Genomic DNA, 15806 nt, shown 5'->3' on the forward strand with positions numbered 1-15806 from the left:
GACTGGTTTGTTGGGACGCAGTAAACCGGTCAGGGGCAAATGATCAGTAACGAGGGTAAATCTATTGCCGAACAGATAATCCCAAAACTTGGTAACTCCCAAATCTAATGCCAGAGCTTTCTTCCCTAGTTGTGAATAATTGAGCACCGCTTTCGTCAGCGTTCTTGAACGAAATGCAATGGGATGATCAATTCCGTTGATGTGATGCGACAGAACTGCATGCACCTACTCCCACTGCTGGCGCATCGCACTCAAGTCTTAGGGGCTTCTGCGGATCGTAATGAACGAGGAAGTTGGCGTTGCACATGGCGCGCTTTGTTCCCTGAGCTGGCCCCCAATTCCACGAGACCCCTTTGGACAGCAAGTGGCACAGTGGAGTCAGTGTGGAGGACAAGTACGGCAGAAATTTAGAGTAATACGTAACCAGTCCTAAGAACGACAGCTGGCTTATCGATGTAGGTGTCGGCGTCGCCCGCACTGCTTTCAAGTTGTGAAGCGGGTGGAGGCCTCTTGCATCGATTCGATGCCCCAAGAATGACCCTTCTTTCTTGCGGAACCGGCACTAGCCTGATTCAGCATCAGACCATTGTCTCGTAGCCTCTGGAACACCTTCCATAGAAGTGACATGTGTCCTTTGTCCGCAATTATGATGTCGTCCAGGTAAACCTTCACACCCGGTAGGCCCTGAAAAACAGCTTCCATGCGGCGTTGAAACACAACGGGGGCCGATGCAATGCCGAAGGCTAACCAGTTGTAGCAGTACAGACCTTGGTGGGTATTCAGCACAGCTAACTTTTTGGCTTCCTCATATAAAGGAAAGCTGGTTGTACGCGTTGCGCAAATCGAGTGTGTTGAACACCTCGCCTCCGGATAAGGCTGCAAAAATGTCATCAATTTTTGGGAGAGGGTACTGCTCAAGTTGTGTCGCTTTATTGATGGTGAGCTTAAAATCTCCGCACAGCCGGATGTCCACATTCTTCTTTGCCAGGCACTACCGGTGTTGCCCATTCTGCAACGCTGACCGCGCGACAGCACTCAGTCTTCCACTAGCCGGTCGATCTCGGCGGATACTTGCGCCCGCATGGCGTACCGGACCGTCCGGGCCTTACAAAATCGTGGTTGAGCACCTTTTTTAAGGTATAGCTTCACGGGTGGTCCCTTGCACCCAGTCAAAAAAATTCAATGGGTCCAATTGGGAATTTCCCAATTGAAATGAACTGGTCAAAAACCAATTGTGTTTTCGCCACCCATTGGGGCTGACCATTTAATATGAATTGATTCTCCCAATGGGAACAATTGGTTACCTATGAAGACCAAATGGTTCACCTATTGAACTCAAATGGCACACCCATTGAGCCCAAATGGTTTGAACTCACATAGCTGAAAAAAAAAAAGAATGGAGATGCAATTTCAATGTTTTCTGTGCAGAAGTTATAGGGGAGCCGACTTTTATAAAAGTGGAATGAAATTAAATTTTTTTACAGAAATCATGAGAGACAAGCAAGAATTACACACACGGAACTAAAACAGATTCAATGCATATATCCACAAGTTGCAGACTTATATACTCCATCCTTTGAACAGTGCTGCTGGGACCAGTGACACATCTTTGTTATTCAGAGTTAACTTATTTAATTATGCCTACACTTACAGTGAACATGATGTAATCAATTAAGATTAATCGGCTTATACTTTTTATAAAAACTTAAAATTTTTCACTGTTGTCTCTTTATAGATCATCTCAGTCAAGGATATCACTGACTTGACTTCCCCAATCGGGAATGTTTGCTTAGGACCAATTAGAACCAATGGGAAGCCCAGTCGGAAGCCCACTTCGTTTCAAATAGGCGTCCCAATTGGGAGCGAAGGAATCCCAATTGGGATTGAAGTAACCCATTGGGTTTCCCATTAGCTCAATGGGTTTATTCAATCCCAATTGGGATGCCCCGTTGGTTTCTTCAGTCCCAATTGGGACGCCCAATTGGTTTCTTCATTCCCAATTGGGAGTCACGAAACCAACCGGGCGTCCCAATTGGGAGTGCAGAAACTTGTTGGGTTGGACAGTACCCATTGGACAAACCATTTGGGATTGGCAGAACCAGTTTAATCTGACTGGTCTTCCCAATTGGACCCATTGATTTTTTTTTTTTGACTGGGCAGCACCCCAGCTTATTTTCAAAGAGGTCTGAAAAGTCGTCTAGAACTTTCTGTAACTTGGTGCCAGTCCCATTTACGCAAGCACTTTCTCTTTTCCAAAAGGGACACACCCGCTCTGTGAAAAGCGCCTATCGTATTTCATCCGCAAAGGAGACGCCCTTACAATCCACAACCACCAGTGAGCTGCTCACCCCCGTTGACCCCCGCTGCACTTCCATATCCAGTTTGCCGAAAACCGGCAGCGGCCCCAGGAAACATGAAAGGCGAAGAGAAGTTTTCCGTAACGCCGGCCACCATTTACGATGATTTTTGAAGACGTTCTTGGGTATCAGGCTGACCGGTGACCCCGTATCGATAATCATGCGCAGCTTGCGGCCCTCCCACGTTAACACGCGCTCAATAGGTTGCACCGTGTCTGTGCCCCAAGCGCGTGCAGCATTTCTTGTTCGCTTTCGGATACCGTTTCACTGACAGCGTACGTTCCTGATAAGCGAGAATGGCCTACCTTGCAAGTCCTGGCCAGGTGCCCTCTTTTGCCACACTGGTAGCAGCTAGGCGGTGTTGCGATGTCGGCACGCAGCCGTTTCGTACGTGAGCCCCGTTGACGCCACTGCTCTGTCTGCCAGTCTCCCACATGCCGCGAGCGTCTTTATTCGCTTTCTCTGAAGCCAGGACGAATTCTGCGGCTTCATCTCGGGTCAACTTTTTACGCGCCAATAAGTATCGGTGGGTTTCTTCATCTCGAATTCCGCAAACGATGCGGTCTCGCAGCATACGGTCCAGAGTTGTGCCAAAGTTGCAGTTTTCGGCGAGGCGCCGCAGCTCGGTGACGTAGTCTCGCGCACTTTCTCCGTTTAGCTGCCTGCGCATGAAGAACGAATAGCTTGCCGTTATTTCGTTGGTCTCCGGGTTGTATAGTGCTCCTTCAGGCATTTCACGATATCCTCATACGTCCGGGAGTTGATGGAAACTGACGGTTAGCGCCCATGCAAGACGTGGACGACACTGTTGCTCAATAACGAAAACAGAGCCCGGCGCTTTCCCGCATCGGTAATCTCGTTGCCTTCAAAATAGGCTTCTAGTCGCACCCGATATGTGCTCCAAATTCTCACAGTGTCGTCGAAAACAGGGGGTTGAGACGCCAGCCTGCTGCCTTCAGCTGCTGTCCGCCTGGAATCCCATCCTCGTCGCCAGTGCTACGTGGAGCCGCAGCATACTAAGAAGACAGTCCATCCAGGGAGCAGGAATAGAAGCCTCTATTGGTAACCAGCTAGTGCCTTTTTTAACCCATGGCCCGGGAGAGGGGGGGGGGGTGCAGATGGCGAGGGCTGCTCATGCGCTGTTCGAGCTGTGAACGCTCGTTCCAAGCCGGACGCGGCCACCGCCTCCTTATCTGGCTAGATACGATATAGCAGTTACCACTCAGGGAATCACATCTTCTCAGCCTCTATTGGTAACCAGCTAGTGCCTTTTAACCCATGGCCCGGGAGAGGGGGGGGGGGGGGTGCAGATGGCGAGGGCTGCTCATGCGCTGTTCGAGCTGTGAACGCTCGTTCCAAGCCGGACGCGGCCACCGCCTCCTTATCTTGCAAGATACGATACAGCAGTTACCACTCAGGGAATCACATCTTCTCAGTCAATTTGATTGAGCAAGGTTTCATGCATAGGCCTCCGCAGCTTGCGTTAGGGTTGTAACAGTTGTAATGCGGCGTGCGCGTTCGTGGCGCTGGTGGCGCCAACGTTTCACCAGGCCTCTGCGCGGGCGTCCCACAGGTGCAGGAGATGGGAGTCAATAGCAGGGCGGTCGAAAGATGTTTTCAGGGTTCAGATGTACTTAGAGGTCAGGTGCCTTGCACTTCGCGTAGACGACGGAACTTGTTCAACCGAGCTAGTCGGACAGGAGCTTTTCGCGAAGTCCACAGGGGTGCTTCGGCGCCAACAGCCGCGCACGATGACTTCTCTTGTACTCCATGTGGCGTATTCAGTCGGGCAGTCGCTCGGTTGTTGAGCTTAATACGCAATCTGGCAAGGAGTCTGGCTTTCTCTATAAGTTGCAGGTGGGCAGCAATGTAGAGGCTGTCTTTGAGAGCTTGCCATCGAGAGTCCAGAAGGCATCATTTGGATGGTCCCTTGCAGTGCGACGTTGTAGGCGAAAGTCTCATAGGCGAGGTTCAGATTCCAGACCTTGCGTACGGCGGTAAAGCATGAATTTTAATTTTATTCAGAATTAGCTAATTAGCAGTAACTATTTATGACTTAGAATTAGGTCTAGACCAAATATACTCGACATCAGCTATCGGTTCGATGCCCAGAAAACGTAATCAGTGATGGTGATCACGGCTGGCTTGCTCTCTTCTAAATGCTGTCCAATCAGTGATTTTGGCGCGCATGTGTCGATGCGTTTTGCTTGCAAGGTGGATGATCAGAATGAAATGGTCACTGCCTGAAGTTTCCAGTGTGTTTTCCCATATAGGCAAGCTTTATCGCCGTGGGTTAGTGTGAGATCGGGGCTGGTGTCACGCGTGACACTGTTGCCAAATCGAGTAGGTTGAGATTGGTCGTTCAGCATGGTAAGCATAAGGTTTCTGCTAGGATGCGGCCTTTCTTTTTTGTTTTCAGGTAGCCCCAGGATGGGTAGTGCGCATTGAAATCGGCCAAAATAAGGAGCGGAGCTCCTTGGGCGACGGGGAGTGCCTTTGTGGCCCAGACAACACACCAACTCCCAGGGACGTCCCGTTTAAATTCCTACATCCCACATTCTAACGGTAATGCGCAGGATGTCCCTACGAGCTCCCTTCTGGGCTATGTTCAAACCTCCAAAGAAGAATCGCCGTGGGACGTTCTATTTACTTGTCCTTTTATAAGACCATGCAAAATACATTCCAGGGCAGTTGTAAGGGATCATGCACCTTGTCGCACGAAAGCGAGTGAACAAGAACCACAAATTCGCTTGAAATGTCAAAAAAACAAAACACCATACTGGTCATCACTATAACTATAAATTGGCGCCGTCCCTGCTAGGATACTCAACAGTTGCTAACTAAATTAGTTGCGCTTTTCCGAAAGTCTATGGTTGGTTGGTTTTGTGGAGTTTAACGTCCCAAGCTATGAGAGACGCCGTAGTGGAGGGCTCCAGAAATTTCGACCACCTGGGGTTTTTTAACATGCATTGACATCGCACAGCACACGGGCACCTTGCTTTTCGCCTCCATCGAAAAGCGGCCGCCAAGGCCGTGATTCGATCCCGCGTCCTTGGGAACAGTATTCGAGCGCCGTAACCACTGTGCCACACCGGCGGGGCTCCAAAAATCTATGTTGGGGGGTTGCAACCGATTGCTGTTGTTGTAGTGGTTATTTATTGTATATACAAAAGGAAGGAAAAGATGTTTGCCAGCCCCGGTACCTGCTATCTGATATATCTTGAAGGGGCACGGCGTAGTTAGAATTATCGAATGTTCCATTGAATGGGTGTACGGTGAACACCACTCCTATACATTTGAGCAAGATCTTCAAGGGGATATGCCGAGAGTTCGATACAGGCAATTGTAATTTGATATATCCAGTATCAACTGTATACTAAATATTTCTGTACTACTCCACAACGCCACTCTGCATAGTTCTCTCTTGCTAATGGCAAGTCACAGATAAATTTGGGTTGTGGTGTCATTAGAGATGTGAAGAGCAAAAGAAATAAACTGGAAATTGGAGAGTAACCAGTGGTACATCCACATTGGTAGCCAGTTAGCTTGCCAAACAGAATGTCTCCTTGAAGTGACATATTCATTTGCATTTGCTGCTGTTACAAAACATGTTCTTCTATAATCCTCATGCAGGTTTTAATCAGAAAGAAAAGCAGCGAGAAATCCTTGCCAAAGCACACTAATGCTTTTCAACTTAAATGAAACAAGTATTTAGTTTTATGTGAAAATTATGATATTCAATTCAACAATACGAAAGCTCGACCAGCTATTCCATTAAGAATAAACATCCAGAGGCATGATACAGCACTTTTTATTGTTGGCATCAACAATAGATTCCTTAGCGGTCACATAACAAATTTATTATCTTTGGTATATGCCTTCAACACTTCACACTAAACTTTTACAGGCAGAGTAAAAAGTGCATAAAAGCATCACAACCACAAGGCTAGGTTAATGAACTAACCATATGTAAGACGTTTTGTGCGTGTGACAGTGGTTCTGCAGAACTTACTAAATACTTAAAAGACACCGAATTTTGGAGGCATTTTTCTTTTTGTTAATGATGCGTAAGACATTCCTATATACTGATCACCACGCAGTTTTCACCTACGACCGCTAAATAATTGTAAAGGATGGCTATAAGGTCACAATAGAACCCATTCATAAATGTTAAGTCGGCTTCCCCTCTATGCTGCGTTCCCCACTAATGGCAGAACAGCAATGTATTGAAACATTATATTATGGCCATAAACCGTATGATTTATGCATCAGACCATGCTCACATAATTCCCCTATCACCACTACATCCATCTGTTTAGCAGCAACATGCAATTTCAGGTCATATCGACGTTTTTCTGGCAGCCAGTGACACCATGTTTGGGGCAGGAAGAAGTGCGGGAAAGCCTACTTAACGATTTTTGCAAGGGGGTCTGTTAGGTCTGGGACTTACATGGCATGATATAATTGCTGACTCTTCACTCGTGATTCCTGTTCTTGAGGCAGGCTGCTTTTAGCATTGTAGTGAATTCAGATGACACAGGAACAATTATGTCGCTGTTTTTTTCCCCGTTACGTGACCTAGACTTGACTTTGACGTCACAGCTATTGCTTGGCTGTTGAAACCAAAACAGGTGAGAAAATAAATGTGATTATAAATTATTTAGCGGTCTTAGGAGAATTTCACGTGGTCATGCATGGACAGTAATATCTTACGTATCGTTACAAAGGATAAAACACAAACCCCAAAATTAGGTGTCTATTGTCCTTTCACAGTAAAGCACATGACCAAGAGGAATATATCTAGAGCAACGAGAAACTATACTTCCTGAAAAGTAGAGCGCATCTAGGTACATGTAGCTTCGTCCGTTGTAACACACTCTAGAAACACCAGAAATTTGATGTCATATATGTCAACCATGACAGGCAACAACTTCTGCAAACAACCAACCATAGAACCTATATAGTAACAACAATAATAAACACAATGTACAACTGGGCTGTGCTATTGATAGAATAGACAACCTGAAATGTAGAGGTGCTATTCTACAGAGTATAATAAAAAATATCATTTCTAGCACTACAACCAGAACTTCTCTTGAACATTGGCACAAAATATATCCTGCCACAATACCCAGTGTTCTACAAATGAAGGTGAAGTACCTACAACTGCAAGTAACGCAGGCACAAGAAACATTTTTGGTTTTAAAAGTTTACTGCGAGCACATGCCAAGCTAATGAAAGCTGTTTTATAAAACTCCCCCTTTTGTGGTACCCAAGTGTCTTTCAATCAACAAGAAATTTAATACAATTTGCACTATTGCACATTGTCTAAAATTTAAGTGTCACACACACAAAAAAACACTACCTCAAAAAAAAAAATATATATATATATATAAACACACAGGCTTATAAAAAGGGTTGAAATCCTAGTTTCTCCTTAATATATACCATGCACCAGTGTTAGTAGGAGCAGCTTCAAGGGTGTAAAAAACAAAAATCCTTAAAGCATAGCAGAATTTAACACCAATATGGCAAGCTGTCGCTTATTTGACCAGAATCAATCTAAAATGAATATAGTATACAGACGCCAAAATTCCTGGTAACATTATAATGAGAGAGTGCATAGCGCGGTAGAAACATACCCAAAAAACGTACACCATGGCTGCCAATATGTTATCACAACATGTAGTGCGCATTATAAGCTGATATGTGAGCTTGATATCAAGCTTACTTTTCAAAAAGCCCACAGTTAGGAGAAGGTAGAGAATTAGTCGGTAACAAGGTATCAAACCTCCCCTTGCTGAGAGAAAGGTTTTTGAGTGCTTCTCTGGATTTAATCAAATGGGGATCTGGATATGTAAAAAAGGAATAACCTTCAGGCCCAATATGGTTCAGTCTAAGAAGCTTGTACCAGTAGCAAGTAAAGTAAGGCTTAATATAAAATACCTAATGATGCTTTCTCTTAAGAAGTCAGCAACATAATGCAGGATTACCAAAACTGCATAAAATGAGAAAATAAAAAATCCCGCATAAACAATACCCTACACATTTAATGCACCCGAGAGCTGAAGAAACCAGAGAAAATGTTTCTAGAAACCTAGCAGAGAATATTTCAGCAAGGCCTACCACATTTCATAACAACAAGTCATACAAGTATAAACAACGGCCAGGCAACGCAAGTTTTTTTTTTTTCATGTGTGTTCTACAATAATGACTAAAATCATATGAAGGATAAGGTATATGCCTAAAGTTATCATTTATATGCTATGCATAGAGTGTGAAGCAAATGAAACAGTGTAAACTTTGAGCACACCAGTGACTATAGTAAAAATTTCACAACATTTAGTCTCATGTGCACTCAGTGCCGCTTCCTGCAGACTACAAGCACGAGGCGTTAGCTAGCAATGTCACCTCTGTAGTAAAAAAAGGCAGACTTTGGCATTTCAGGGGCGACAGAGTAGCCACACCAGCAGCTGGCTTATGCATGCTATACTACATGGTTTCTATCCGAGGCACTCAATGAATCGAGCAACAACCAAGGTCACCCATCAGACCTCAACCTCCTCCTTATGCAGCAATTTCTCTTATCCTTTCGATGAGATCAAACTAATTTAACAGGAATGTAGAAAAACTTCAACACCTTTATTCAAATGATGTGACGAAAGGCCCAAATTAAGATCACAATAGAACGAATAAATAACGAGGTCAATAATTAGCAAATTATGGCTGCAGTCAACTAGTGCACCAATAAATGTTATGGTCAGCCTGCAACTGATGTTGCTTAGAGCAGCCAGCATTCTTTTTGGTCTAAATTAACTCAATATGCCTATGAAGGCTTTGTCAAACTAAGACCATACCTCTTTCTAAAGAAACAAAAGCAATGTCACAATGTCGAGGACCACAAAATCACAGAACTTATGGCATTCGGGGCATGGTGGAAGAAAGAGTGGCATTCTGATGGCACGGCCACACTGTGGCTAGAGTGACCGGAAGAGGCTGCCGTTGCCAAGGGCAGCATGTGTTCAGGGGGCCTTCCTTTCCACAGGTTGTGCTGTCATTCCTAAGGAGCACCAGCATGCACGCTGAAATTCTGCAACCTCAGTCAGCACTGAAAGACCCAACCCTTGATATATGCCTATTTTCATCACTTAAATACCAGATTCTGTGCAGATTAAAGTTTTCTAATGCTGGTTACTGCAAAAATAACTTAATTTCCAAGCATGGAAAGATGCTTCGCATGGCATGCAATCAGTGATATACTGTTTCGTATGGACAGTTAAAAAACTGAAACATCTTTTTCTAGTTTGTTTGTTTGACATGTGTTACAACCAGCCCAAACTCCCACCTTAATAGTAAAAGCAGCAGCAAGTTGCGCAACTTGGGAAAGGTCTAAAGCTAGTGGTGTTGTAGGCAATGTGTGAGAGGTGAAAGACTATTTTGGTTGAAATAGCAGACTATGAGGTGATGAAGTTAAAGCCTATATCCTATGGTTTCTGTGAGGCTTGAAATGTACATAAGCATGCGGTAATTCAAAATTGAACAGCTACCAAGCAGCTGGCCAATGGCTTGCGCTTGCTAAAAGTTGACACGGCCCAAGCTTGTCCCAGTAGATACATGTGTCAGCCAAAGAAACTAAACAGATGTGGTGCTAGTTGTGCTATTTTGTTTCACTTATGGCTGATATAGTATAATTTACCTTTTGCTTTTAGCATCACAGTAGATGAATACCATTTAATTTTGCATGAACCAGATCATCGACCTGCTCACTATGTTTGGCATTACTTACAATAAAAAGCATCTTTTGGCCCCAATACTTTGTATAATATTCAGAAACCATTTATTGTACCCTTCAACTTGTGCCGCATCATGTGACAGGTGGAGCAAAGCACTGCCTGCGTATGTTCTTAACTGTGCAGGCTTATATAGTGCTCTCATATCTATCACATAGCGCTCACTTTTGTGATCTCAGTAAATACCATTATATTAACCGTGGTTCTCCTGATCTTAAATTTTACAGCTGAATGTAACCATGGGCAGAAAAGATAGCTTGTAGCACCATTAATTAAGCAGTCATCCAAGCAGCCTCCAGTCGAACTGATTGTGCGCAATATGGGAATAGCTATAAAGCAACATTGCTCCAATGACAAAAAAATATCAATGCCACACACACATTAAAATCAAGTGCATAAGCCAGGTGCACCCATAGAAAACCCCCCCCTTGTGGTTGCGTCGTGCGTGAAAGTCACACCATGCCCAGCACCATTGGATCCCCTCTCTTTCTTCCACCAAGATTTTGGGTACCATGAATAATGAAACACTTAAACGTTATGTCATATAACTGTGTATTAAACAAAGCACACCTGAATAAATTTATATGGCAAAGAAGTTCACTGCATCAAAAGCTACAACTGCAGCCTCACGAATACTGCCTCCATATGGATGGTACTGTCAGCTGATATGACTGCTGTGTTTGGCTACTTTGGCAGAGGCTGGCTGGTATTTGTACCACACCACCTGTATCAAAATAGCAATATCTAAGGAAACCTGGAGAGTACCACACACCCAGAACTGCACTGGTGCCAGGCGTATAACAAAGTAGGCAGTCTTAAAAACATCACCCACAGTCCACATGAGCACCATCTGAGTACTGAAAAGAAAAAAAAGCATGGCAGAACTTTCAGTCCTTTGCAGCTGCACAGTAAATCAGAGATAGAAATAAAAATGAACAATAAATACAGCTCATCAACTGTACAGTGTAAGTAATGGACTGCAGTTCCAGAAACAGGGAAGAAAAATTTGGTATTCAAAGATCAGCACTGTTTAAATCATGACATACATCAAACCATTTGCAAAGAAGAGAATGACAGAATATAAATATTACAAAACACTCCCACACTATACCTTTGAACTTTGTCAAAGGGCACTGAGGACAAATTAAAGTTGGCTTACACTGACAAGGTAAAGCCCATAGTGAGTAATGGAACTCTGTACTTTTGACACAACACACACAGTATAAAAAGCTAGCTTGGCACTAACTGGCATTAAAAACTGAAACTTATCTCCTCAAGGCAACAGCAACAGCGACAAAAAAACTGCTGCATAATCACAAGTTCAACCACTACACTGTTCATGACATAGAAGACCAGAAATAATGTAATGACAAAACAGATGCTACTGAGAGCTGAAAATGATAAAACTATAGAGCATTAAAAAGCAGAGAGTATTATGAAATGTAATATGGTCGAGCCCAACGAACTTGATGGTCACATGGATTCTGTTGGCTATATCCAAGGTTCATAGCAAACGGACCTGGCCTATTTCAGCGAAAAGAAAATGGAACAATTGACAAAAGTGGCACTTATTTCTTTAAACAGTAGCTCGGTGGCATCGGTGTCTTCAAAGCAGACACTATTAAGCTGCTTTCAAGCTCTCCAGCATGATTGTACGCTCGTGGCCGAGACACTTTCTGGGACCAGCCGCTTTACAAATGCGGTAATAGCGATATCGAGTGAGGCGTTTGCAGCATTTGGTAGTAGGTCGCTATTCCCCTCTCGAATCCTTCTCAAAAACGAAGCAGCAACGGAGCTACCACAGCATGCGGGTGCAAGATGTGCTACACGTCTGCTGTTTTTGCACGGTGAAGGTGAAGGTCTGACTCAGCCAGCGGCGCATGCCTTGAACCTGGTAGGCCAGCAAGGCTTACATCATGACTAATATTCAAACCTCAGAACAGCGATGCCAGTTGATCACTGGCTGTGCAGCAGTTTCTCCTTCAGCACTGCCTCTTTCTCGCGTTTACTGCTGTTTAGCTTTCACATTAGACCACTTACTTAACCAGGGTACATGCACGCATCAACTGACATTGTAGCCTGTTTTATGGAAGGGTCGACACTTTCTTTAAAGTGCGGGGACAAGGCGGTACAGGACATGGGAGGTGCTCTTCAGTCTTCGCTTTGGCGAGGAGTGTGTGTCTTTTGACTGCAGTGAAGAGCACCTGGATCTCCTCATTCATTATAACCGAGTAGCGTGGTCACGATTGTTCATTTTATGTGAGACACAGTACCATAGCCCTAATAGCTTTTAGATGACAGCACCACAGTCATTTGTAATAAGTGAGTGTTTGTTAGAACTATGGCTGTTATAAGTGGGCTCGACTGTATTTCACAGCTTTATGCATGTTGTCTTCTTGTATTGTGCAAGGTAATGCAGGCAATGGGTCCAGCTATGATGGCCTCTGCCCACAAAATGTGAAAGCTGAAAATGTTGCAAAAAATTTATAGGATGCTTAACCCTTTGCAGTTCAAAACTCTTACTCACTTTTTAGCCGTTCCAGTTCGATACTATTTTACTAATTTCGGACATTGTGAAGAAAACTACTGAGCAAGAACAACTTACGAGAAATTTATTTGTCATTGTTATGCTTGTCCAAGTCAACCTGTGCTAATGCTCAAAGTATTTTCTAGGTCCAGTCTTGGATTATGACAGCAAGTTCTGTAGATAAACACTGTTTCATTCGTGCCTGTTTTGTTTTGCGGTTATGGAAACAGCACAGTCTGTGCTGCTTCGGCTGGGCACCTTGTATATAAAACGAAGCGTTCCATTCAGCCATTCTTAGCAGTCCAGATGTGCAGACAGGCCCCGCTTCGCAGCGCAATCCCTCATCCAACCACCTACTGCAAGATCAGGCGGTGGTGGTACTGCAGCTACCACTGCGGCTTTAGCCCCTGTTTCAACAGCTGCATGCTCATCCAAAAGAAGCAGTTGACAAATGCAACTTTGAAAAGCCAGAAAGTAACTTTTCCTCAGTTCATTTCATGAACTTTCGGTAAAATGCACAGCTCACACAATAATTGTCGAGTCTCATATCACCCCCAGAGGTGCCGTCTCCAGAGCACTCTTCACTGTCACTGTCGCCACTTGATTCAGCAGAATCACTATCATCATCTGGTGAAGGCCTAGTGTCTCCCCCCCTTCCCTTGCTAAAACCATTTTTGCTCTCGCTAATAGCTTGCAAATTCTTGCTCCTGAAATCACTCAGCGAGAATGCCACCAAGCTTATTGCCACTGACACAAATATACCAATGTTCCGAGGAAAAAAACGCTAGCAAGTGCTGCCTCATAGTGCACAAAAAACAAACTATGAATTAAAATGCAGTTTACTTGCCCTTCAAAGGATGACATCTCGCGCATAATTCCCAGAAAAGCTTGTCGGACAGTGTCCGAGAGTGGACCAGAGCGACTGCGCTGCATTGTCAGGAGGAACCCGACACACGACTACAAAAAGTCAAGCTACCTCAAGGGCAGAATGCAACAGCATTAGAAGCCACATTGCTGCAACAGGTTTATGTTAATGCAGTCAAACGTGCTCGCTGTTGAATTTTATTGTTTGTTTTCTGCTTTTTCGGGCTTATATACTCCGTTTCACAAGCTGTTTACAGCACTAGAAAAGGCAAGGTGACCTGGGCCAATCTGGATGATATGTAGAACATGGATGTGCTCCTACCACATACTCACAAAGTGGTGATATAGGTGCATAGATACACCGCCTTGATTGGCTCAAGCCACTCTTGTGTTTCGCAGTACTGCAAACAGCATGTAAAATGGAGTAAAGGAAGTTGTGGATACAACCTACCCCAACCACTCCCAGCCATGTCATGCGACCAGCACGTCTGCCAAGTGCCAGTGCACTTCAGGTGTCATGACATCACACACCCCAACAACCAATCAGCATTTGGCCACGTCACCTGCTGTGACCTCCTAGAGCACTTGCAAACTTGGCCAGAAATTCCCTAACTGGTTGAGAGGCTGATGATGTCACAAGACCACGCGAGATCTCAATCAATGGCAGTTTTTACATGGACAGACTGTGGCTTTTCTAAAAGGGACATTTAATGCTGTTGCATCAAAAAACCTGCAGAGATTACCCATCTTTCCTCTATGTAGTGAGCCAATGACCTACAGGTTCTTTCAAGATTATGAATTCCCTTCAACATTTACCTTCCTTGGAGTGCCATCACAAAGCACATCCATTAAGCACAAGACCAGGTGCATAATTGCCAGATGCACTTATGACAGTGAAAGACAAAGCCTAAACAGGCATGCTAGAGTTATCCCCCAGCATTCCTTGCAAGTAGAACTTTAACATGTGTCTCAGGTCTCCTTTTGAGACGTGAAACCAATGGAAAGCTCAGCACCTGGCTAGGGTCATGTCTTCTTAATAAATTAACTAACGACTGCCCAAAACTGCTGTGATCTCTGCCCACTGCCTTTTGAATACAAGACAGGTACTACTCTGTCCTCGGGCAGTGACTGCAGCTCTAGCTGTAAGGAGCTTTCAACTGCAATACAATTCATAGGCAACACAAGAATGCTGAATTGGGCGAGTTGGTGCATTTGCATTTTAGGAAACGTAGCGCAAAGGAGACAAGGACAAAATGAGGGATACACACACGAGCGCTTAGAACGTGGAAAAGAGCCCGCTGTACAAAAAAGGAACTGCACAAGAATGGGCGAGTTGGTGCATTTGGTACAAAGCACTCGTGTGTGTATCCCTCATTTTGTCCTTGCCTGGCCATAGGCAACAGCATGTTTGACCCCCAAAAACTGTAGTTTGATCTTTATACGCAGTATGTTAAGTCCATAAGAATTGCAAATTTCACCCTTAAATTACTCTTGGTGTCTAAGAGAAACTTGTGAATGGGGAAGCCATGACTTTAACTTCTTCCCCTGCTTTGAGTTCATGAGCAATCTTCTGTTGAAGGGGGAGAAAAAAAGAAGGAAAAGAAAAAAGCCTCAACAGTACAAGTTAATGCCCAATACCATTTCTTTGACACACCATTCAAGACACTGAATTGTACCACCACAAATGAAATAGTGAACAGATCCTGCAGTAAATATTCTCTCTGTAAGCTCCTGCTTTCTGGACATGCTTCCGTTACTTCAAAATGTACCCATAGCACATTTGGTCATGATCGAAAGATATGGTACTTGACCACCTGAATTTCCTTCACATATCTACCCAAAAATGTCTCACAGCATCCACTGAAACAAGCTTTCCATATCATGAAAGTGAGACCATGACAGCAAGTCTACAGCACAGCATTGACAAGCAATGGTTATTGAGATACGTCTGAAAGACAAGAATGATCATGACTCCTCCAGGCTTTGATAGCAGTCTTACCTCATGCCGTGAGTAGACTGGTTGCGCAAGTTACGCCAGAACTGAGGTAGCCCCAGCAATGCCTCAGTAAGCAAAGCTGCAAAGCCCACAGCTTCAACAACAAGTTCCACGTCAAGCAGCAGGTACAAGAGAGCTCCCGAGCAGAATGCAAAGGTGGCCATGAATTCAACGTAGCTCAGAAAATCTGTCCAGGCCCAAAAGTGGCGCCACGGTGACTCTGCAAGTTAAATTCAAAATACAGTAAACCAATTTCACGCACAAACCCATAC

General features: G+C 44.4%; 2 protein-coding genes across 5 annotated transcripts in view; both read right to left on the reverse strand.

Moving 5' to 3' along the window:
- Positions 1-1240: 1240 nt before the first annotated feature.
- On the reverse strand, positions 1241-3420 carry LOC146204264 (uncharacterized). Its single transcript, XM_084586345.1, has 2 exons — positions 2663-3420; positions 1241-1380 (listed from the first exon to the last, which is right to left on the reverse strand). Exons 1-2 carry the CDS (start codon positions 3088-3090, stop codon positions 1323-1325), a joined length of 486 nt encoding a protein of 161 aa, XP_084442471.1. The 5' UTR covers positions 3091-3420; the 3' UTR covers positions 1241-1322.
- A 2732-nt stretch (positions 3421-6152) lies between these two features.
- The window catches only part of LOC146204265 (solute carrier family 66 member 2), a 34145-nt gene continuing 24491 nt past the window's right edge, over positions 6153-15806 (reverse strand). For all 4 annotated transcript variants that reach the window (XM_084589217.1, XM_084589216.1, XM_084589219.1 and 1 more), the window contains 2 exons: positions 15538-15754; positions 6153-11004 (listed from right to left, as the gene is read on the reverse strand). In XM_084589217.1, the coding sequence (XP_084445343.1) occupies positions 10806-11004; positions 15538-15754 (416 nt within the window). In that variant the 3' untranslated portion in view covers positions 6153-10805. The remainder of the gene's footprint in view (positions 11005-15537; positions 15755-15806) is intronic.

The sequence above is a fragment of the Amblyomma maculatum genome, chromosome 1, assembly GCF_055883805.1.
Source record: "Amblyomma maculatum isolate TAMU_Amacu chromosome 1, ASM5588380v1, whole genome shotgun sequence".
In the NCBI taxonomy this organism is placed as follows: Eukaryota; Metazoa; Arthropoda; class Arachnida; order Ixodida; family Ixodidae; genus Amblyomma; species Amblyomma maculatum.

Excerpts from the sequence above, each read along its gene's own strand:
- LOC146204264 (XM_084586345.1), bottom strand. The coding sequence starts at position 3,090 with ATGCCTGAAGGAGCACTATACAACCCGGAGACCAACGAAATAACGGCA. Across the intron at positions 1,381-2,662 it reads ACCTGGCCAGGACTTGCAAG|CTATGTGAGTTCAAACCATT; the intron begins GTAGGCCATTCT and ends TTTTTTTTTCAG.